Source organism: Antedon mediterranea, chromosome 1 (genome assembly GCF_964355755.1).
Source record: "Antedon mediterranea chromosome 1, ecAntMedi1.1, whole genome shotgun sequence".
Taxonomy (NCBI): domain Eukaryota; kingdom Metazoa; phylum Echinodermata; class Crinoidea; order Comatulida; family Antedonidae; genus Antedon; species Antedon mediterranea.
In genome coordinates, this window is record NC_092670.1 from 30,736,097 (window position 1) to 30,762,999 (window position 26,903).

The 26,903-nt window shown below is 33.7% G+C and overlaps 1 protein-coding gene across 5 annotated transcripts in view; it reads right to left on the minus strand.

Moving 5' to 3' along the window:
• Positions 1 to 26,903, minus strand: part of LOC140063656 (corticotropin-releasing factor receptor 1-like) — an 88,236-nt gene that overhangs the window by 21,005 nt on the left and 40,328 nt on the right. For all 5 annotated transcript variants that reach the window (XR_011847655.1, XM_072110096.1, XM_072110095.1 and 2 more), the window contains exons 2-6: positions 21,991 to 22,055; positions 2,201 to 2,336; positions 1,495 to 1,629; positions 1,172 to 1,281; positions 229 to 311 (exon numbers count right to left, since the gene is read on the minus strand). Coding sequence is in view for 4 of the 5 variants with exons in the window: in XM_072110096.1 (XP_071966197.1) it covers positions 229 to 311; positions 1,172 to 1,281; positions 1,495 to 1,629; positions 2,201 to 2,309 (437 nt within the window). In the remaining variant the exon portion in view is untranslated. The remainder of the gene's footprint in view (positions 1 to 228; positions 312 to 1,171; positions 1,282 to 1,494; positions 1,630 to 2,200; positions 2,337 to 21,990; positions 22,056 to 26,903) is intronic.

Consider the following 26,903-nt stretch of genomic DNA (forward strand, 5'->3'; position numbering starts at 1 on the left):
AGCGGTACAGACAAAAAAATAAAGCCTCTTTACACAAATGAAGAACAAGCATGTTTGAACTTTCATTTCATTATTTGGAAGAAACATTAGAAGGAAGTCAACAAAACTATTTCTATAATTATCTTAATTGAGTTCCCTCGTGTTATCTAAGGCTCATACTTTGAAGAGGCTCGTGCCATGGTGGTGTAGGCCTAACAAAACGATTTCTTTAAATGTCACAGTACTAACCTTATTCCTACTATCATAAAGAAAGCCACCACAAGTGCGATGAGAGACACGGGGTATCCTACCATCGATATGTAATTTAAAGCCTAGAAATAGAAGAACAAAAAAAAACAAATGGTATATTTGAGAGCCTACATTATAATAATGTGTACAATCGAGAGCTAGTACCGTTGTGAGAATAGTAATGAGTCTCACAGCGCAACATGAAAAGAATAGCTACTGAAATAAATGAGTTTTCAGGAGAGATTTGAATTGAAAAGGGGATGGAGTGTCGGGGATGGAGTGTAACGGATGGATCGAGAAAGTTGGTTCCGGATCTCAGGTGCCTGAGCAAAGAAGCCCTTAGGCACGGATTTTAGGTTGGTTCTAGGTGGAGGATCCCATGTGCAGTGGGACATATGATTTAAAAATTTCAATAAGATAATGGGACAGCAGTGCCATAAAGACACTTATATGAACATATTGCAATCTTCATGTCATGTGTCGTTCATCCATACGACGTCTGAATTGCATTTAAGCCAACTTGAACAAAGCATGTTTCAATATTAATAATTCTTTATATAGGGAAGGCCTACTATTACAGGTCACGTGGGTTCACATTTCTCTCTTTCATCAACGATGGTTTGTACCGATTAATGTATAACTTAAATAGTACGAGATTGTAATGTTTATCGATATTCGGAGACAGTATTTGTTAATGTGTCAGTGCATTGTTGATATTAGATTATTGCATCAAAACAATCAGTGGTCACTATCCCAAACAGAACTCGTATGACATCACTGTTACCGTCATCAGCTTTAACATAGTCATGTTAATAGATTTGTGATCAATTGATCCAAGTTAAATCGGTGAAACATATCATCCAATATTGGACCTTTTTGTTGCCACAGTCGTTTGAACCTTACTCACTCATGTATTTCATACACAAAATCCTGCAGAACTTACATCGCAATGATGACATCTACAAACGTCACCAGACAATAAGATGTGTTCACATTGCACATTGCTTAATGCGGTCCAGTTTCCGTCTGAATTACAATCATTGTCAGCATTTCCTGAATAAAACATAAAAAACACTAAAATTAACATTAATTATTATTAATATTGATAATGTTATCACAATATTGACGATGATAAAATAAATAAACAAACACAGAGATAACGTAAACACAACGATGGGGAAGATCATTAGTTGTTTCCTTATTGTTGATTTTAAATAGAATTATCCATCTAAATGTTATATCGTGATGAATAACAACATTTCTTACCCCCGTTTAGTCCATACGCTATATCGAGTTCAACGGGACACGACGCAGTAGCCGTCTGGCCAGCAATGGTTGGAGGCCAGCATATATAGCACTGCAATGTAGCTGGACAAAAAGATTTCCCTGAATTCCTAAGCCCTAAAAAATAGAAAACATTATTATTGCGTTAAGAATGTCCAGGAGTAAATGCAGTGAAGATATGTTTGTTTGTTTTGTTCTTTTGTATATGGATGTTCTATCCGAAATAAAGAAAATTAATGAATGAATTATAGCCCCACAATTTAATATACAAGTTCAAGAATTTCGAAACGTTGCTGGATAGCATATAAGTCCGCAGACTTGTTTCCAATAGGGTCCTTCAGGTTGTGAATTGGGAATTACACCAGGAGAAGAGACGATCCCTTACTCTTTCAATTCCAAAAGCGTACTACGTTCTTAAACGTGCACATGAGCCATGTTGCACACGGGACCAGCAGCGTACCATCCAAAAGACGGCGGTCCTCTATCTACATGTACAGTACTCCAACTCGCAAGTTGGAACACTTGAATCGTGAAACCTATGGTCTTTAACGGTACTAATTACCACCATTTTGGCAGTTTACACTATGCCGCTCTATATACAATATCGTATAATTAATCTAGGCCTACTATACATTAACTGAACATGTGAACGATGTTATATCTAAAGCAATTGGTAGTGATTACTTACGCATTTCTTCGTATTCGTATCTTTCATTGCAACCTACTTCTAACTTATGATACGATGAGTAATCAGAACTATAATCGGATGGAACCGTGTCGGCGTAGTCAGCTGCCATTTTGTGTCTATCTAATGTCTACAAATTCTGAAATTAAACAAAACATACACGTTAAAATAATAGTTCAACGTCTACGAAACATAAGAGGACAACGCGAACTAACGCATGGTACTTATAAACTAACAAATGCGTAAATGTTGGTTAGATTGTAATTTCAACTTTCTCCTGCAATAGAGAGCTTTTGAAATTGTACGAATAACACATGGTCAACTCATATATTTCTGAGCGTGTTCAGAGTGACTTTTTTCCCTCGACAGCTCTGCAGTCGATTGGTGTAGTGATAACGATAGTACCGTTCAGTAAATATTAACTTTCGTCCAATAACAGACGAGTCTATCGCCCTCTTTTAATATTAGATCAAATTAGATTTCTTCAAGAAACAGATCAATGCAGGGACCGAGTTTCACATTTGTGTGTGAAGTTTAATTAGGTACGGGTTTTTGTTTATCTGTGAAAAAAATGATCTCTGTACTGGTTTCAATCAAATCAATCATTTTGAATAATTGATTTCGAACGGACTGTGAACAGGACACGGCGGGTGTACTTTGGGCAGATTCAATCTCAGCATGGGGAGGCTGTGCCCTTCATCTGGATCCTATACCGGTACATTTACTTTAGCGCTAATTTCGGTTATGGCAAACACGATATGACATAAACATACGCATATTGATATTTTAAGAAACAGGTGTAATATTATTGGTATCTTGATTGGGTGTATAACTGTTAAGCATGGTATTCATTCGGGTTCTGGTTATTGGTCAATGTTCAGGTTCTAGGTCAAAGTTCGTCTTATAGCGAAGGTGTAAAAAGACCTTTTGGGATCGAAGAAGATTTATTCTAATTAATTAAAAAGTGTAAACCTTCATTAACCTAATTATAGCTACTAATTGAGAAGATGGTTCTTGTTGTTATTTGGAGCTTGTTTAATACCCAGGAATGACATAAACATTGTTGATTGATTTTCATCACGTGCGTTCCATGACGCAGATTATCATTCTCGATGTCGTGTAATTAAATTTGTTTAAAATTGCAACATTGTGTTATGGTATGACACAGTATATAGATATAGAATGTCATAACATTTACACTGCAATTAAATATATCCGATTACTACAATATCATCATAATAAATCTGATCTAAGTGCTGAAACTGGTTCACAATCAGTAAAGTCAATATTCGATTCTGGTTTGGTAATAGACGGAAAACTATCTACACTGAGCAGCTCTTTTCCGTTTAACCACCCGTCCGCTTGGCCTTACAGTGTAAAATGGTCATAATTATTTAAATAAAATATATTCTATTCATTTTGTTTCGTTTACCGCTTTTATGTAAAAATTGGCATAACAGTGTAAATTACCATCAACACTGATTTTGCCATAGACAATACAATATAACCGACCAAACATTGCCTCAAGACCAATCTTTTATTTTAGTGACACGCAGATGCAATTTAAAAGTAATCATAGAAAACAATATCTTAACCATTGAGATAGCATACTAATCACATGAAAGCGATTATCACACACTCCTCCCGAGAGGCTTTCTGAAACCCGTCTTGATTGGTCATACAAGTTGTGGTTAATTAAAATGCGCCAAAATTTACAATCACAATTATCGGACGCGATAATTTGTTTGTGGTTGTTGGCACATAGAAAGCATCGAGTGCATTGGATAAAGAAGAAACTGTTTCTTAGAACATAGCGTCATGTTTATACGGTTAATCTGATTAGACACAATACAACGCTTGCTTTACAACAAATCCAACACGACATATTTCAGTTTATTGCCACTTTTGAAACTAAGACTTATTTATCTCCGGGGATTCATTATAAATAAGTAAAATAGGGTTATTAAGAAAAAGGTCACGGCAGGATAATTATGTTATGGATTGTACCATATTTTTGCAACGTTAATGATCATATTCATTCGTTGGTTGTTTGTTTGTTGGTTTGTCCAGATGCGAAATACATTGCAGGTCATAACATAATATAGGCCTATTAAACTTTAATTTTATTAACAAAGGCCTCTATAAATTAAAAAAAAGGAAGAAAAACGATAATATTAATATCAAAGCAATATAACAATTAACTAATACAAAAAATCCCGATTGAGTTGAGTAATAATGTCACAAAAAACAAAATATAAGTTACTTTGCTTTGTTGTATACGCTAAAATAAGTTGTCCATGTTTCGAAGATTGTAAGCCTAATTGTTGAACTATAGACAAAACGTAGGTCTACATCGGTATAGCTAAAATAAAGACGTACAGACGATAAACCTGTATATGACACACTGGAAGTACAGAATTCCTGGTTTTAAAATGTTATTTAATAAGGCGACATAAAGTATAGGGTAAATTCTTATGATTGTTTACCTTTGACGATGTTTGAGATTGGTATACTTAATTGTATTGGGTATACCTAAACAATTTACAAAAACTGACAATATCTAAATAATGACGTCCAAAGCCAATACATATGACGTAACTAAACACAGATGTTGTTTAAATATGATAAGATACAACATAGGCTATTTAAGTATATAGTAAACGTACGGTAGACTATAGTAGCCCTGACCAGCAAATGAGACAGTTTGTCTTGCAATTGCCGCCAGATAGACAAGATTCAACGCAGTAGTCTGGACCTAATAGCTTTTGATCAACGTTAAAACGAGATGCTATATTGGCTGTCGATTGACAATATAAACATAGAAATAAAGAAACATTTAGATCCATTGTAAGTCAATCACCACTCCGTGGAGGATACTATCACGTACGTAGAGATGAATGGTTTTATACGAATGACATTGGTACAGCAGCAGTAAAGCGGTTAATGTTATTAAAATGACATATTCGTAAAAGGTTAAATGATCACACCGACAGAAAACAAAACACTTTTAGGCAATCTCGAATGATGTTGAAAAGAGTTGTATGCTAGTAGTACGCCTTTGCACGATTACTTTGATCAATTAGGCCTATACAAGGCCTAGGTGCCTAGTAAGACATCTCTCACAGATTTTGTCCTATTTAAGGACACAATAAAAATATAAGTATATTTATTAGATGAAGTAGATTTTGAAGGAGCATCCTTAAATTTTAAACTTCGCTCAAACACATTAGCATTGGATAGCAGAGTTTCTAGATGGTCTGAAGAAAATAATGGTTTTTGTACAATTTGTAACATTAATCAAGAGGAAACTATAAGACACTTCCTGTTTATCTGTCCTGCTCTTACAAACATATTAAGATTGGAAGAGTTGGATAAGCTTGAACATGCATTAATTAATTATAATAATATCTGGAATGAATTTTTCAAACTCAACTATCGATAATAAACTGTATTATGTTTTAGGATCAACAGCTATTCCTCTATACCTAATGAAGTAGAGTAGATTTTTGATAGATTTTGTAAACTTTATGTCAAGAGAGCTTGGAAGAAAAGATCAGAAATTAAGCATGTTCAATCTTTATAGTAGATTAAGATCTGTATTACTGAATATTATCAGTTAATTTAAGTTTTAAATTGTTATTTTGTTGGGAGACTTTAGTTAATGTTTATAAATTCTTTTTTTACATATTTGTTTAGTTAAGTTTGTGAATTTGTAACTTTTACTTAAGAACGCACCAATTGTCATTGATTGAGTGCCACCGATTTAAAGGTGTAAGTTCAAATAAATAAATAAATAAATAAACAAACTAAATTGGTACAGTATAACGTTAGTCAGAGTCAAATGAAATACCGGTACTACGGTAATCAACCAAATGAAAAGAAAAAACAAAATGTTAAACTGTATATGATTATAAATTGTTCGATTTTAAACTGCATTTTAAGTGGAGAGAGGCACTAAATAGATAATTCTTGGTCCTCTCTCCATGAAGGTTGCCTGTCACATAATGCTTGGTATTTCTTTTTTAATGTATTTATATGTTTCATATGGACAGTTTGTCTGAAATAAAGTTGAATTTTATTGAAAAAAGGTGATAGTGAGCATCTCCCACGTCGATTAATAATATAACATTTAGAGGCACTATATAGTATCTCATTGGTAGTATTATCAGATATTAATGTATTTTTTTTTTACCGATAACTATGTTCAGAATAATATATAAAGCATAATGTATGTGACATTGGTGTGTGGAATCGTGTAGTAATGTTAAACAGAAAGAGTTGAGAGAGCTTGAAAAACAAACCACGACGAATACTTCAATATGTACCACCATAGTCACTGTATTATCTGTATCTCCAGAAAATATTAATTATGTAACACTGTATCACATGCGTCACCTTTATTATGTTATAGGCTTTCCTACGATACCCACATCACATGTGACGCTACATGTGACACTGTATGCACGCATTAGATATGCATTTCCGAGATTCTGCTAATTTATCGGGGGGAAAAAAGTCTAACTCTTGCTTTATAGAATACCAAGCCTATCAAATTTGCAAAATTACTTACTCTACTTGGATACATCCATGAATTCCTAAATATAATAGTAGTAAACCACGACTCAAAGTTTGTTTATAGAAATTCAGCTAACAGCTAAGTGCAAAACGTGATGAGAAAATAGCTCCTGATGGCTAAATATAATAATACTCATTGTTTATAGTTGGCAAGTTTAGATAATTCGCAATTGCTTGTGAAGATATACATAATCTACCTCAAGCTGAGCCTTCTCAATGTTAATTGTATTCGAAGTACACGCGGCAGATAATACACCCTGGGGTGGGTTATACCGATAGTATTTGATGATGTACTACCAGTAACTTGAGCGCAGAATCAATAATTAAAGATCGATACTAAAATTCAATAAGCATAATTCCGTAAAAGGTGAATGCATTCAGTTAAATGCTAAGCATATTCCTGATAAACAATTGAACATATAGTGTGTGAGTTATTCATTAGCAGAAGTTTAATTAATTTAAGTGACGAGAGGAAATGGAAATGTTAGACTCTGGGGTGATCATTCGTAAGTTGGCGTACACAAATGACATGCCTACACTGGATTCACAAACTGTGTCAGTAGTATTAATGTTTACACTTGTGTTATATATTGAGTTAATTAAATCCCGCAATTAAAACTAATTACTTTCTGCACTATTGCACATTGTAACAAGGCTAATACGAGGAAATACATGATGGAATGCACTGATAATGGAGATAGTATACAAATAACGACTGTTTATGAGTTGAAAGATTGTTCTATTTAACGAGTCAATTTAGATAAGTCAGGCACATTTTCAACGACAATAAATATTCTCAACAGTTAACGAATAAAAAGCATTCATTATTCGTTTTATATTTTAAAACACACTGACACCGAATGTTTTCAAACCCCTATATACTGTAATCTAAAAAACATATTTAATTAATCCAATGACTGGTGTTGGCTACTCTCGAAATATAAAAAACCAAACTTGTAACTGCATTATCTAACAAAATCGCGTTAAGAAATGAGATAGTGAGCAGTAAATGCACAAAAAGTAGTACATTTCAATGTCTTCTAAAAGTTTTCAATTTTTTTGTTATATAATATGAATACCGAAATGGTGTTTTACTGTTTATATTGTTATTTGTTGACAATCAAGGTGCATTTTCAAGCCATGTTTAAATAATGTATTCGACTAAACATGAAGTACAACATTGATGTGGAAATTCATCTCTACATTATACTGTGATAACGATGTTTCCTGTTGATGATGATTATAACAAAAAAAAGAAAATCATCAATTTTTTTTCTGCATGGTGTTTCGTTGAACATTCGTCGCAGAAACGATGCGCAGAAAAACCAAACAAATACCGTAATAAGGTTTTCAAAGCAAACCGGTAATCATAAAATTACGTTTGATATTGGCTACATCAAGCAATTAATTGCTTACGGATACAGAACATTCAAAACAAATCCAATAAAGTATACGATGTAAATTGCGCTGAATATAATACTGCACTTCAAATGAACTTGTTCTAAAACAATTGGCAATGAAGCACAGAATTAAACTACTTACTTCAGTAAATTGCGTAACGTTCTTACTATCAAAGAACAAATCCATTAGTATGTAAATGGTTATAATTAAATGTAGGTCTAAATCCCCTAAGCAATTTGCTATGTTACATACACAAAATTAAAGCATTTTTATGTTTAGCTCCATTCAAGAATGGAAAAGAAATACATTTTACAAAAATATATTTGTTCACAAAATAAAAAAAATGAATGATTAATTTTAGTCACAAAAAAAATAACAAAATTAGCATTAATGTTATTCTTTTATTAGCGTATTAGAATTTAGTTGTTATCAGTGTATTCAATGAGCAAGAAACATATTTGAAAAGACTTTAAGATAATAATAGACGAACAGTGAAATGTCATTTGTTTGAATTGTGATAAACAACACAATGTGTTCATTCCAATTTATATCTTCATTAATACACAGATCATAAGATTATGCAACAGAACAAACCAGTGAGTTGTTTGAAACAAATATAGAAAGACAACCAAATATAGTGGAAACTACGGACGTTTCATTTCAGTCAGTGAAAGCAATCTTTTCTACGGGAACAGAGGGCAATTGGCCTGGGAGAAATTCTAATTAATTCTGACTTCCTTATAAATAGAATTATGCATTATAAGTACATCGAAGGAACTATATAATAAGACTCTTAAACTACCAACAGTTGCGAAATGTTGTAATTAACTTTGAATCATGTGAAATAAAGCATAATTAATGTATTCCTGAAAAGATATCATGCCAAATTGTTCTTCCAAGCGTGGAAACACGAAATCCATCACTATCATTATTTGTGAAGTTTAATGAGCCATGCAGATACTAAAAATATCGACCGCCGATACAGCAGGCTAATGTAACTAGTTTAGCATAGTTTCATCAAGATCACCCTAAAAATGCAACGTTTCAATATACCCATACAGGCCTTTGTTACGGTACCATATATACTTATAATTGTTTATAACTACAGTACTTTGGAGTAGCTTTTCAGTCAATGTTTTGAGTAATTGGTCTCAAATTGGTAGGGCAAAACATCTGACCATGTAATTCATAATTTGTAATAAAACTATTTGTATGCAAGATCACAAAAAAACAAGGTGTTCATCATCCTTTAAAAAAAAAATTCCGAAAGTGGGAAGTTTTTTTGTAGACCACTGAACTGAAAGAACAAAATTATGTGAATGTTGTTTTGTGAGTGTCGGCTCTGTTCTCGTGTTGATTCTAAATTACTGCGTACAACATATGTATACGATTTTTCATATACAAAAAGCTATGCTTTGGACCAATGATTACGGTATACCCGGAAGCGATCTTTTCTTCCCATCTTGTTAACGCAGAAATATGCACGACATTTATTATGCATAATTTAAGAATGAAAAGCAATAACTTTTAATACGGCACATAACCGGTCTAATTCCATCTGTGACCATACGGGTTATGGTAAGGTCAACATTGCAACAAAGCATCATGTGCAGGACATATAAAATGATGTTTTCGACATTGTAAGCATGTTTGTATAAAGGAGAGGTGTAAGCTGCAGGGCCTCCGTGCACGACGATCGCTTGGTAGGTCGATGCAAGCAAACTCATACCATGTACATAGTCAGTATGTTAAGTTAGCACTTCATAAAACCAAAATGCGAATTTTATTACTGCAATAATCAAAGTCATTATAGCTCGTATATCATCATTTTGAGAGATTTCATTCATCAAAACTTAGCGATTGTGACTTCAAATATAATCAAATATTTGGCTGACACACTCAATATGAATAATGTGTGAATATATAATCAATTTCTTGTTTTTTTAATCGGCTTTATCATTGCATATAAAGAATGATAATGAATTGAAATTACATTGAAGAACGACGACAAACGTTGGATAGAAGAGATAATTAATCATTAAATACTATAATTAAATGTAATGAATCAAGATTATTGACATGCAACTTTAAAATAAAGTCGACGAAAGGAGATTGCAAAGATGTTGTTTGGAGGATGCATCTCACAACAATGAGGGAATCGTATTCGGCGACATCGAATTCGGCGACGTCGAATGGGAATCTGTAACACGACGGGCTTCTCAGGACGGACAGAGAAACGTGTAGTAGCCACGATGACGATACTAATAACGATGAACCCAAATAGACGACCACGATGATACAGACGACAACTTCCAACACGCCAACAGCAACCGGGAATCCACAACATTTTAGGATTCAGCCAAGTAGCCTTTTTTGCAATTAAAATCTCATTACACGGAATCACTTCGATGTTACAACACACTTTTCGTAGGCGTGTTGAATCGAATATGCGTGTAATAGCGTGTTAGGATAGGGGACACTGTGCCCTACTGTACACATATCAGGGTATTGTTTTGACCTCTCGTTAAATAAAAGTATGTACTGTGAAAATGTTGACCAAATCTAGTAGATAATTGTGCCTTTTTTTGTATATTTTAACCGATTTAGCACTTAACATTAACGCTAATCAACTGTTGGCATAATTTGGCAAAATGTAGCATAGTTTTATCCTAATTCTAAAACATTTTTTTTTTCTAATTTCAAAAGCAGATTTAAAAAATCAATAACTGAATATGCTAAATTTTAAACGAAATCATCCTTTATTAAAATCCTTAATATAAACTCATATTAATTCATACCGTAATGCATGCGAGTATATATACAACTTAGGATTATGAACTACGGTATAACACGGTATTACGATTTAATGTATAACTGCAAGGTTTTTGTGGGGTTGACCTCGACCCGTGCAACACGTTAAAAATTAAAGACGTGTTCAAATTTAGGGTAAACACAGCCAAGTAGCAGGTACGATTCGAGGTCGTCAATGGAACCGGTGTTCCTACATGACGCAACGCAAGGACGAGGCGCAATTCAGCGCACGTAATTTAATCAACGATTATATCAATTGCAATGTCACACCATATACTAAATAGTAGGCCTAAAAATAAAACCGCTGAACAGCCACCATAACGCTGTATAACGTATGCGCAATACTTAGTTATTAATAAAAATATTAATGCTACAATAACATATTCAGTAACACGGTTGGATATACCATCGACAATTAGTAAGAGCACTAAAATAATCACATTTATATTTAAGCAACATAATAATAACCATGACATAACGCTTGTATAATTAATGTTTAGTAATCATTCATTTACTTACATTAAATAGTCGCATAGCCAGTGATGTGGATTAAATGTCTCTAGTCCTAGCCAACTTGGAATATATCTGTTACGTAATTGATCTCCTTAAAATTCCAAACTAACAAGGCAGCCGCAGTGCAAAACATGTATCAACAAAATAGTTAATTGCTTCTACAAAAGATTACTGTTTCGATACATTCATGGCGTGAAGTTTTGTATGCGACAATGTTGGTGTTTAAATCCAGTAGATAAGTCGATGACCGTTGTGAGAGACTTTGGCTAGCGGATCTAAACACAATTCTCGGCTAGCATCCGAACAGAAAGTCGTATGCCTCGTCTTTGAAATAAGAAATAATACTGAATACGCGTTCACACACATTGTAACTTAGTGACGTAACACAATAGTACAACGTAATATTTAACCGTCATGACATCACATAACACATCTCGCTATCTGGACTGTGACACGTGACACTGTCCATCTAAATTCACTCTAATTACAGTTCAGTAAGTAGATCACTTGGGAATGCCGCATCAATTAGGCCAATCTTTGTTTTTTTATACATTTTATCATTTTGATTTATTTTTATCGGCGCTTTATAGTGCCTTCACCGGAAGTGAAAACATTGGATTTGTGTCTGCATCCAAATGTTTATTTCTTTGAAATATTAAATCACACAAAAATCGTTTCACGCTATTTTTCAAATCATTGAAATAATCACACATATTCGTTTCAAATCTTATGTTGTAATCATTAGTATGTATATCATGATACAGCTATCAAACGCATAAACTGCGTTATGTTGCATAAAGTACTGTATCTTCTTGTAAAAACAATTTTACCGGAAATAGGGTCAAAGCACGTGGAGTAATTATATGAAATTATATGACATATATGACACATTATATGTAATGTGATTCCATGTATACTATGACTTTCAGTATGCCATTTACATTAGTAATTAAACAAAATTAACAATTAACACATATAGTTTTGAAACACTAACATATTTTCCAACGTTAATAGAAATTGTTTAGTTAGTTAGGTCTTTCAAATTAGGTTAATGCGGCAGAATTTGTTGATGACGTAATCACCACCATCGAAACATCGACAATCTTCTTACACATGGAAACTACATAATTTCATAATGGTGTAAGTTTGCAACTATATCGGCAGATGTTAAGTGATAACGTACAAAGGTCCACACCCTACGGTAGACACATTCCATTAAATATAGAGTAGCAATTTCCGTCCTAGTTATGTGATACCAATTGCTTTTATAAAATTGCTACTTAAACCTCTATAGGTACGGTAAGCAACAATTAAAATAAAATTATATTATTTATTACTATATATTATAGACGAAGAAACACGGGTCGTGCCAGTATATCTCGTAAACTTGAATTTAAGCCTACTAATATTAACACATGTCCTTTTTTGTTTCAGAAATGCCCGGAACGTCGTGAAAAAAAGAACTATTTAAGGCCTGGAAACCAAGCAAATGTTTTAAGAATAGGTAAGTTATTATAAAGTATGGCGAGGTATATAATGAACATCCGATGACACCTGCCCCACCAAAACACAATGAAGAAATAATAAATAATTTTTTAATTTCTTTTCTGCCGGACAGCCATTTCAGGCTCTGTCCTGTGCAGTTTCCATAATGTGAACGATGACGAGAATACGAAAAATGATTCTCAAACATCCTTTCAAGCCTGGTGAAACGTTCAACCTACCTTCAGAATTACAATTATTCAAATGATATATATACTTTCTATCATAACACTACCTCAAACATCGGCCATCGCATATGACAATCAAGAATTGCCATTTGACATTGACAATTGCATAATATAATAAGTGGATTTGCAAGAGATCTCCTATTCTGGATGGAATATCTTTGGACGTAGAAACGGTGAGCCAACCCAATGGTATAGCTCTTAACTGGATAAGAAAATGGTGCTTCCTGGACGTTATCAATAATGTACCGGCAATTGGATACACACCAGACGGAGTGACAGTAAAATACTTACTACCAATGGACATTACTCAAGTCTGTCTAGCCCAAGCATCACTTCACTAACCTCTTACGATCAATCATCAATATGTAGCAATCACCTGAACAAACAAGACTTCAAGACTTGGAACACTGGATAAAATGCATTTCAATTGAAATCCAGATAATGGATGGAAAACTTAAAAACCATGTTCAATGTTTGGCATCTGATCGGATAATCTTTAGGTACTGGTACTGGTTCAAATCTGGTAGCCATTGACTTGAAGTTGGCATTTGGATGTGTTACTTTTAAATGTAGGCCTACAGTATGAGAGTGACTACTACCAAATTACACAGTCACAAAACAACTTATAAAACAGTTCATATATACAGTTACAACATTGCTGGGAATTATAAATTTCTGTTGAAGCAGGCTCTAATGAAGTTGCATCTAGTAAGTTGACTTTGTTGTACAACTCTATCAAGTACTGATGGTATCTTCCGACCTCTTCGTTTACTTTGTGTTGTGTGAAAAGTGGGTTAAATTGAAATCAAACGGTTCTTAATTTTTAAGTACCTACGAAATATATGTTAATACTGTACATGTGTTTGAAAACGTCTTATAATATCGTCATACTTTTTTTAATGACCAAAGCTAATATTAAATGATTATATGTTTTTAATGTATAGGTAGTACTTGGCTCTGGGTCGTCTGGCCAAGTTTTTCTTAATGGCAAATTTGTGGCTGTTAAGGCTATCACAACAATCTAACAAATTCAATCGGTTCATCGACAAGCTGGCAGTTTCCCTTGAAGCTAGAATAATGAAGGTATTATCCCAAGAAAGCTTTGCTTTCACAATATTTTGGACATCGCAGAAGGAATCGAAGTACTTCAGATGAATGGTTTGATGCACAGTGATCTGTCTAGCCGTAATGTTCTCCTTTACAACTAAGGTTCTCGTACCTCAGTAAAAATTGTCGACTTTGGGTCAGTTAGCACCGCAGAAGCACAGTTAGGTTTCTTCCAAGCCGATGTTTCCATGCAAGATCATCCAGAACATGCGCCAGAGCTGTATAGCATCAACACACCACCGACCTTTGCCTCAGACATCTACAGTTTTGGTGTCATAATTGAAGGAATTGACGCCAACAAAGCATTAATGCCGCTATTGGATATAAGTGGATTCTGCCTTCATTCTAGACCAGACCAAAGACCAGCCATCGAAGACTTAATTGATCACATTTAATTATGACGGTGTACAATTTCTATACTATCATTATTAAATATTTTATCTGAAAGTTTTATCAGTTAATGTGGGGTACTTGTTTGACTATCACTTTAGTTAACCAATTAACCGTATTTCGTCGGCAAAGTTTATAGTTAGGGAATTTTAGGTCAAAATAAGGCCATATACATGGCTGCAGTTGCGTGCTCAAGTTAGTGTTTACCGACCAACCGACCGACCGAACCGACCGACATAGTGAGCTGATATATTGATCTGCTATGGTGTTTGTTACAGCGCCCTCATGTGTTTCATCAAAAGTAAATACTTCTGTAAAGTAGAGTGCAGACAATCTAAACACTGATAGAGAAGTTGACTTATGTTATCTTGGTGTAAACATTCATTTCATCATTCAGAATACTTAATTGAAAAAATGGTAAGCAAGTAATTTATGACATATCCCGACAGTTGGATATGTGTCCTGGTCATTTGTTTAAAGGTTTGAAATAACAGCAATGACAGACAATAAATGCAAACCTCTTCCAACCTACTAATGCAGTATATTAATAATCATATAAATCAATTAGACTCGAGTTATCGATAATTAGTCGATTTTCAGTCCAGTAAATCGCCACGAAAGAGTGGATCCCAACAGCAGGCTATAAGTATCCAACAAAAAGTGTTCGTTAAGGTGAATTAAAAGCGACATAAAGCAAATTGTTAAAAACAAATCTCCAATATAAAACGATCAATGTTTTTTTTAAATAATCATGTGGGACTAATTGTAAAGATCCACAATCAAGAATCAATAGATGATATAATAACAGTAAAGACAATACATCATTATTTTAGAAATGCGGTTAATAGAAAAGTCAGTAAAATCATATAGCACAATGGGTAGATAAATATCCAGCACTGAAAACTAACATAAATGCTGTATGATAACATCTGCATCAAGTGAGAACCAATGCAGTTTACTTACATTCATCTAACACAAGAACCCCTTCTATGGAAACCCATAGAGGATACTTTACAGAGAATTGTACGAGTAAAATAATTACATTATATTTTAACCCTAGCAGTCAAAGCACTAGGGTAGATCTACCTATATGTTTGGGTCTCGAAGGTCCCCTTAATATCGGTTAGGAACAATGAGTGAGCGCCATTAGGAAACGAACCACATGTTAACACGATTAGGCCCTGTTCAGACCCATGGCGTTAGACCGTTTTAGCGTACAACGTTACTATCAAGGTCACGTTACAAACCGCAGAGAAAAAAACGAGGTGTTCAGACCCATAGCGTACGATTATCGTTACAAAGTACGTCATCCAAGTTGTTTCTAGTTGCATATTCATGTGCTCTTACCCACGTGTTTTCATCATTATTTCCACTGTATACAGGCCTAGATCTCAGCCCTACAATTATGACAAAATTTGCCGTAAATAAAACATACCTCAGCATTTATTTAAGAAAAATATAGTAAAGCCAAATTTCTGTTTCTATTGTTTTTATTTTGTAGTAAAAAACATTTTCCCCAGGCTCTTGTGTTACGAAAATAAAGCAGGCCTCGTAATGATGAAGAAAAAAATGATTGTGATTAGTCTATCCAGTCCAGTCAAAGATTATATATTCTTTGGTCCAGTCGGTTGAAAATAACCCTTAACTTGCTAATAAAAGGGAAACAGCTCCCCTTGTTTGTTTACTGATTTTTTTAGGAGTTAGGGGGTTTTCAGCATTAAACTTGTCCAGTCTAGTCTCCCTTGTATGAATGAGTGACTTGATGTCCCAGGCTAGTTTTTAGCTTGAATGAAATGCGTGAATGGCTTTAGGCCTAGCTAGGCCTAAAAGCGGATGGGATCGTAGTCCCTATGTTTAAATACAAGGTGCATGTATTTATGTCATTTGTTAGAAAATATAATGGTAATCAGTTGATAATAGTTTGTAGCCTTTGTAACAGTTGTATTTGTAGTGTAGTTAGGCCTTATTTATTCTGGCCTTTTTGTTATTGAAATCCATCTCACACATTGACGATACAAGATGTCAGCCTAGGTCAAACCTTGTTTCGCGTCATAACAGGAAACGTTCTGATTGGATACAACGTTGACTTACAGTAGCGTCGTACGCTAAAACTGTACTATCAACCGTTTTCCACTACAACGCTACAACCGTTGTACAACGCGTTGTACGCTAATCCCCAACTGTTCAGACACACATTCTTTTAGCGTCGTACGCTAAAACGGTCTAACGCCATGGGTCTGAACAGGGCCTATGATTGTATATCAACGTATGGGTGATTTGATTAGTAACAAGAAAAACCCGTTTATGTTTTAGCAAGAATAGGCTATAGATTAGTGCCAGCAATATTAACAGACTATTCGACAACCATCTTCCTAAGACAACTCAATTATATAGTTAGTTTAAACATCCCATGCAAATCCATCTTTACGACATCATATGATGATGATATATAATGCTCAAGGTTATGTTCTTTAAATAATTATGAATGTATGGGTAAATCATCTCTCTGGACATATCATAGAAACAGGTGGCCAGTCAATACCGGAAATAGAAGATCTTTTGGCTGGGCAAATAGACAATGTTATTAGTACAATTATCAAAGCTACTACACTGACCTAGTTGCCAACGCCGAATGCTCTCTTTAAACAGAATACATTACTCGTTCTATTAAATTAACGTTACCCTATATCAATCCGCCTGCACATAATATGTGCAAATAAGAAGCTTGTAGTCGATATAAATTGGTAAAAGGCTAAATAGTTTGGTATTCATGGCGTTTCATGTGTACTAATATGATATCAGACAAAACTATGGCGTGGACAATGTCAATTTTACAGGTAAAAATTGCTGACAAATCAATATTCTGGGTAAAATTGTAAAACTAAAAGAACCAAACGTCATTTAAACGCATAAAGAGTCCAGTAAACCAGTAGCTCTGCCAGTTAGTACTGTACTGTACCTATTATACTAGCGACCGGTCAGTACTACTTATTATATCCTACAACAAGCAAATCGAACACCAATAAATAGCCTAACAATAGACCATTGGTAGACTCATACTATCTATGGTAGACCTAATCGAATGCAATGCTATTAATAACCTCATTCCACTGCCAAGATTTCAAGACAGGAAGGCGTTAACAAAGTAAGGATAAGAACATCATAGTCAAGGTCAACAAATTACAATCCATATGTTTGTATTTAATCATAAAAGAGATATAATGTATGTATATTATTATATTATGATTATCTAATCGAATCGTATAGTTCAAACGTTATAATATAAATTACTTTAGTACGTATTGATACAGCCTACTTTGTTTTGTCTAGTCATATTTATAAATTATACTATAGACCTACTAAGCATATTCATTTTTTGACGTTGAAATGTTACTCTTCTCTGCTAAAAACTAACTAATAATGGGTCTGTCGGCGTGGCTAAGATATTTGAAATATATTTTTGTTTCTATTTAACCTTGGTCTTACATTTTACAATTTCTAGAAAAAGGGCTACAGTACATTAATCTAGGATGCACTGATATTACAAAGATATGATGAACTTGAATGTGTTCGATTTAGAAAACCAGACAATAAAATAATTCAAAGGGCAAAAACAATCAAACAAACTAGGGAAGAGTTAAATTTTACTCTTCCATGGTGTAACATTAGGGCTAGGCATTTATTCCTGTAATACTTTTTTTGGCATCTGCATATATAATCGATTGTCTAATATACTTGACCCGAAAACATGTTTTTCTCAAAGAAATATCTGGGGAGTACATTTCAGCCTAAGAGAAAATATTTTTATGAAATATGATGGGTATCACTATACCGATTTGTATTAAGGGAATATTTTTGACATTGCGAAATATCATAAACGTAATTGTGTATCAAATAAATCATAAACATTAAAAGAAAAATCCACTGGTTAGGTCGTGACATTAAATTTAATAGAAAAGGTATATCTGACAAAACATACTGCATTAGCTCTCATAGAAATTGTATATGTGTTAAAAACTATAACTTCCAAAAGTAAATTGAGAAGACTTGCGATATCGAAACAAACCAAGTAATTAGCGGGTGGGACTCGAACCCACGACCTAAGACCATTTAACTAAGTTTTTCCTAAATCCAATAACATCCAGAATACTTGTATAACCAAAAATGCGTATCCGTATTTAAATTCATTAAAAAAATGTAATAATTTGATTAATAACATTTCAAAAAAAAAAAAAAAACACAAACAAAGTTAGGCCTATAAGAAATTATAACAAGGGAAGAGAACAAAGAATTGCAGCATTAAACTGTATCCAACATCCGTCTGCACAGAAATAGGTTAGTGTCAAGCGGAAGAAAATACAGGAAAATGCCTTAAAGGGGAGCTCCACTTAAACTGTCTTAGCTCGATATTATGTTTTAGGTATGTTAAAAACATTTGAAAAATAATATAATATAATATTGCTTTGCTTGTGTTATAGGAGTGTTATTTTTTTTAAATAATTTATGAAAACTATTTTTTAAATGTATGAATTAGCTAATTGATCTGTTAACTTAATAATACTAATAATACAAATAAGGCTGCCGATTATCTACTCGAAATTGTAGGCGTAATTAAAGTAAACAAAATCCACACAAATAAATAGTTATACATCATTCAATTACATCGCCAGTCACGAATACATTACTACATCTACATTAGAAAAGAGAAAGCAAGAGCTAAATTAACTGATTTACATCTAACAATAGATTCAATAATTGTGAATAATTGGACGTGGTTCTAATTCCTCCGTGATTGAGTTAAGTGTGCTATAATTACTTATTCTTATCCACGCAAATCGTGTTCTTACATCGTACATGAGTTCATTTGTCTTGCAATAATCGCATTATCACATTTGTATTTAAAACGTTATTATCCAAAATTAGAAAATCTTTTAATCGTGTCCTACACAAAAATAACAAATAAAAATGTAGACAAAATAAATTAAAATATTGTTTAGACGTATTGTCCCCCAAAAACATGAACAATTAAGATTAGATAAAAAAAAAGAAGACTATAGGCCATTTTGCAGTATTAATAATTTACTTCCAAACAATTTTTAGCATTAAATTACAATTGTTCACGTAAATAACTTGTTGGTCAAACTATTATGGGACATTAAAATGTCATTACAACAATTTTTGAAATTACTCTTTCATCAGGGAGCAATATATATTTAACCATTGGCTGCTATCGGAATAACGAAATTTCACTCAGTATTTGGCTTGTTCACGAGTACAATAAAGGGGAGGGGGTGGGGGTTAGCCTAATCATGTTTATGAAGACAACGGTAAAACACAAGATAGGACAATATGGAAAATGTGATATTTGAAATTGAAACGCAAATTCAAAATTGCTATTGGGTGGTCTAAACCATGTTTTAGCATACGCAATTTGATTATTATAGAAATAGGCTTTACCCTGAACTGATTTCAATCAAACTATGTCAATAGTAATAATTATTATTAAATTATTATACTTGAGTCAAAGGTCACCTAATTCTTATGACTGGGTTAATGTTCTATTGAACATAATAATTAATATCTCTAGTTTTGTGTTTTTATTATGTATATTAATATTTGTTTATGTTCGTGCTATAGGCCATATCAAAAATTATCCACCGCTTACTCACACAATATTGTGCCTATACCTTCACAAATAATTAGAGTATGCCCCTCACTGTAGGCCTAATTTAAACACCAACAAAAGAAAAGGCAAATGTGAATAAGATACGAGAAAGTAATGTCTTTGGTACTTAAAATGTCATTATGATTAGGTTCCAATTCAATAACCACTTACGCCTTTTTTAATGTCATCAGGCCTAAGGAAGTATTCGGTCAATACGCTTATCAATGATTTCCCATAGAGCAAGCAAGTGTGTGATATTCCGGCGCTTTTATTTTGATGGGACATTTCACCAGAACAAAATTAAATAGCGCAGAGGTGATGTTTACTCAGAATATAGTGGGATATAAAATATAAAGTGGGGCCGAATTAGAGTTTAAATCAAGTATAATTTGTGTTTTTGTTTGCTCTTCCTTAAATGTTTATATATTATTAATTTACTTTACGTATTTGCAAAATGTCTCACTAATCGTTATAATGTGAATTAATACAGAATAAACAGATTTATCTTAGCTTATGGGTACCTTTTGGTTACTGTAATCACTAATTAAACAATGGTACCAGAATGTCTATGTACGTGAATAGGCATGCATGTATTTATGGCTGATGATACTAAAAGCGTTCACAACCCCTGCACACTTAACATTGCAGGACATGGTTCCATTATTTGAACTCACTGTAGACACATGTCTTGTTATTGAAACACTACAGAATGCTTGTATCATAAATTCGCAAACGTCCATCTGCGCGTATGCTTTTGTATTAGATATAGTACTGGTCTATTTAATGAAATATTCAATCGAGAAAGGCGGTCAACACACACGCATAAATAGTTTGTGTTGTGTTACAAAACCATGCATATATTCTGGAACATAAAGTCTTACGCGTGGACAAGAAATGTATTATCACACATTATGTCCGGTTGAAAAACCACATGCGAAAGTGTGAACAATGTGGTGTGTAGTTTATTGCGTTCCGTCCTATTGGGAACTCAATTTGATATGAGACGCTACGCACGGTTTTCCACTATACTAGACGATTCTTTTGCGCGAATCGAAGGTGTTCACTAAAGCGCATATATATTAATATTTCCATCTACATACTTTTTGTACCTCGACACAGGTTTGATTGTTTCTAGGCCCAGACGACCGAATACATATCGATTGACCTGACCTAGGTTGGTCGTCTGTCCTTGGTCGTAACAAATCGAAAGCTCTCTATTGCATCATTGGTCGGTGTTATTTCCTGTTCCTACTGGTTGTCAAGACGCGATGTGTGTAAACCATGTTTATAAACCAAAATACCCCGCTAAATAAAGTACTTCCCTCCCAGTTAACATTTTGTTCACCTGTAACCGGGTAAACAGTATTCATTAGGCTCTAATTAAAATGTAGTACACTAACACGTAGGCCTAATAGGAAAGCAGACGATCTGCGTTTGTTTATAGAATTGGTCACATGTATAAGATACATGTGTTGTACATCGAGTATCACATTTGATGCAAAGCAAAATTAACACAAATAGAATTAAGTTGCATTGTACGGCAGACATATATTTGATTTATGGACAAATAAACTGATATAAAAAAAACTTATAACACTTACTTGGTAAATACAGTACTGTAAATCACTGGGTATAAATCACATTAATGTAGAAACATCGAATAAACCTGCAAAACAAACATACTGGTGAGTATAAATGCTTCCCGTATAAGAAAAGCCAAATAGACAAAGCGAAATCATCTTGGACATGCGCATTTTAAGATGTGTACACTATAGGCTAATTTCAAGCATTGTGAAAACAGATATGCAGTGAGGTGTTTAAAGGTTAGAAAATCATTTGTGAACATATGGCAGAAAATGTTGCAAGCTGTTATAAATATCAAACATGAACTTAACGATTGAAAATGCTTGTCATCTAGCCTTCAATCTTATAAGATAAATGTGCATTTTGATTTATTTCTCCTTTATCTATAGTCTGCGGCAACCCGATGCTGCATCTGCTAGAGCCAAATGTTCACAAATCAGATATACGATGAGCATAATGCAAGCTGCCGAAGTATGAGAAGTTATTCCTGAATGTGTCGGTCTGAATTAACTGTTTAAGAACGGTCTTGAATAAATCTAATCACATAATCACGATGTTAATACTGTTTTTGAATGAATCTGTTACTGATACCCGACAGCTGGTTTCAGACTAGTTTGATTAAGAATTTGACAGATAAAAATGCAAAACATACACGTGTTTACAAAGAAGATGCAGTACGTCTAGTAGTGTAGTAAATATTCATCATTTCAATATAATATTTGTTTAAACGAGCACATAAAAAAAAGATACAGTATACACAGATCTTACAGTGATCAGTATAAGAAAATCAGATATAATTATGATGCGGTGGTGTTTATTCAAATGATAAGGAAACAAATGATAAATGCTGGTTCACAGTTATTTGTCGCATAAAGTTTGAAAGTGTAGACAGCGCTTAACAAATACTGCAGAAGTATTTACGGAAATGTAAGTACAAGGCCTAGGCGAATATTTTATGGCCCAGAAATCATTAATTAGTAAGAATTTGCATTTATGCTGTCATTCTTAGCAAGGTACAGGAAGGTTTAGTTAGGCTAGCTAGACGGCCCAGCAGCCCAACAGTAGGCCCTATCGGTGAATAGTAAGATTTGACATCCCATTGGGAATGATATTTTTCCCTCAAGAATATACATTTCCCTCAGCTGTGCTTCGGTAAATATAGTCCTTCGAGAAAAATATAATTCTTTCTTTGTTTGTCGAATCTTATATCTCATCTCTAAGCAGACTGTATATTACAGTATAACACAACTGAATAGGTTCTTTTCATTTGATTGGAGGATTGTGCGAGTCACATGGAATTCTTGATGGAACTCTCGCGTCAGAATGCAGATCGAGAAACCAGAACTCGGGACGCGAGGATAGCCATGTTGGCTACGCGTTCGAAAATCATAAAATAGACAAACGTTGCCGTACGAACAATTCCGTAAGGCAAACTAATGGCGTTAAAGACAAATTTCTCGAGTGACAAACAAATATTGCCGTACGGACACACAAACCCATTGCCATATGAACAAATTGTCATATGGTTAAATTGGCGTAAGGACAAAAATTGGCGTAAGGACAAAAATTTCCGAAAGGACAACATTGCCGAAAGGACAAAAATGGGCGTAAGGACAAATTGGCGTACAGTCTAACTAAATATAAACGTTGAGGGCAGCATAGTATTTAAAACCACGTGACTGAAACCACTCTGTGTCCAGTCCTGCTGGGGAATAATAACAAAATCATGGAAGGCTTGTGTCAAGCTAGCCAACAATAAGCCAGCCGACAATAAACCAGGCCACTTTTATTTTTTTCCAGCCAACAATAACTATGAAACGCCGTTTGTGTAATTGTTTAAATTGTCAGTGTTACTTATGGTTTTTATGGTATTAGAAATTAAATATTTGTGAGAAAACGGCGGATAAGCCTATTGTATTGTATCACTTACTATATTAAATGATTTAAGTAAGTTATCAACACGATTTGGTCTATCCCACCTGAAACGAATACAAAGCTTTGTTTCGAAAAACTTAGATTATAGTATCATTAACAAAATCCTACGATAAATAAGTATAAGGCCTATGTGCCGTGTATGTGACCGAATGAACTAAACCATACGATATCAAAATTGCATATCGTCTTAATACAATTAAATGTCAGCTATTGAATTGATTGATTAGTTCATTATTATAGCTAGTCAATATTTATTTCTGCAATTAAATGGTGACCATTTTATGTGTAAAGTTATTATTGGTGAAGCGTAACGGAGGTAGATGACATTTTTTTTAAATGATTGTACATCATTTGTGGATGATCGGGAAAACAGCAATGCATTGAAACTGTAATTTCCCAGTGGAGAGAACATGCTGAGTAATATAATTACAATGTCAATATATACTATTATAATAAATATAGCGTTTTAGTTTGAGAAATAGTTGACGACCGGTAACTCTGTCATTTTTACATTAAAGGAATATTGCAGATGGATCAACCCAACATACAAATTAAATATAGGACGAAATCATCAACACGTGTCACAATAAAAAAAAAAAAATACCAATGTGCTATATTATTTATAATGTAATGCTTTAATAAACGTTGGTCCTATACCAAACATCACACTGATGAACATGATGAACACAAACCACGATATATTTTCACTAAAAAATGAAGTCGGTTGATCCGGCAATAATGCTTTATGCATGTTATATATCGTGTATGTTTGGTCGACACAGATTTTAGATCAATAGCATCAATAACATTTCATGGTTTAAAAAGCGCACAGTTATGTTCATGGATCAAATCATCGATGAAAAAAAAGTATTATATGAAATGTTCTAACATCATTACGCACGTCACGTGTTTATTACTAACGATATGGTTTCAACTTTCAGCCAATGAGCATGCTGCACGCAATGACAGAATCGGATCAGCAATTACAGTAACCTAGAAAATGTACCATCAAAGTAGTGGGGCATAGCGTAGGCCTACGTATGCAGTACGGACTAATCACGATGGATTTGACCTTGTTGATGACGGTCAAGTAGAAGTGCACATAATACCATAAAGTATGTATAATATTATCGTCTGGTTTGCCCAGATAAAGCAAAATGAAATATATCAAATGATGAGACAATGGAGAATGAAAGTGTTTTTAGATAAGATTATCACAAACAGCCATGATATGGATTATGAAATTGTCCATATCTAGATCAAAACAAAATACTTGGTATATTTCGATTTCTTTGTTTGCACTGAAACACAAAGCTCTTGAAGATCATAAGTTCCTCGTGTCTATATTGTTATACCTCATTATACCCGTCGCAAAATGGATTCATCTTTTCAAGTTGCAGGCGGAAAAATATGGAATGACTTGCCAGCAGATAAAACATTCACCCACGATTTTGTCCTTTATGTCGCATTTCTTTTCATAACATTTAACTCCCAGTTTATATTTTTTATTGTTATTATTATTATTATTAATTGTATAAGTATTTAAATTGTTATCCGTTTTGTCGACAGGACCACAATGTAAAACAAGTATATTTCTACTTGATTGTGTATAAATAATCTCTAAATATGTTGTTAAATAAATAAATTTAAAAAAAATAAATTTCTACATTTGTGTTGTATTATATTAGTTCAATTCAATTATTGTCTATGACTAATCGTTAATGGTATTAAGCTGCTGTTTTTAAAATTTAATTCCATCTTTTTTAAATATAAATATGCTGGTCATCAATGTACAGCTTTATAAAAAAAACTACGTGGTCTATCATGAACTGGTAGGAATGTGGAGATACAGTTTCCTTCAAGACTATCGAATGTAGCTAAAAATAAAAATAGGTAATTAGAATCTGAATGTAGAAAATAAATGCTAGTATTGGAACATTAACCTTTAGTCTGTCTGAAACATTACACATGAGTATTGCTTTTCAAGACAGGCATATTCATTTCAGTTTTTACTGCTGCACAGAATGTGAAAAATGCTACCGGAATACAATGAATAATCGTAATAACGCCCTCTGGGCTGAACTGTAAGAGAAAACTTCACTTTATTATAAAAATGTTTGATATCAGGCTAACCGCGTTGTGACCTGATAAGCGATGAAGAAACCTAACTAAGTGATGGTTTATGTAGTGTCATTTGTATAAAAATACTAGCCTGATGAACTAAGAGCATGTGCATACGCCATGGTGCTTAATAACAACAATAATATTAGAAAATTGAACAATGTATCCCATATTTAAGCCGATGAATTTAAACAATCATTATTCTATTCTAAATGTCGACAAAACACTTCACATGGAAAAATACTAAACAAACCAACTACGTAAACTTATCAAACTTTATTTGACAACAAATGTGATTTACCCATATTATATGGACACGATGACGTCATGTTACCATATTTAAGCATATTGCCCTTTTTGTTTGTATTATAAGCCTGTATCTCGGTATATTTATTCAAAAAATTTACATAAAAAACATATGGCAGCATAGGCCTAACTGCATACATGAATATTAAGAAAATACATACCAGTTATAAAATGTAGAGCAAAATAATAATAATATGATTCTATAAAGTAGGTCCCATTTTTAAATATATGTATGTAAGGGAAGACTAGTGTCTGGTAACACAGAGATCAACTAATATAAAAAGAGCAATAGGAAGAGAAACACTGACATTTTGTGGATCTGCAGCAAAAAGATACAGCTTCACTGTTGAAGAAATACAGGTCGGTATTATGCAGGATAGAAAAGAGTATGATGTCCCATCAATGTATAGTTCGTAAGAAGACCCTGGATAGATAACAAACTATAACAGTCATCCAATAGCTGAGATTCGGGTTGCCTTGTGATAGTCAAGGGTCCGTAAACATCTTATCGATATATAAGAGTTTACAGTGGTAAACATATGGCCTGAACTGCAAACTAGGACGCTAT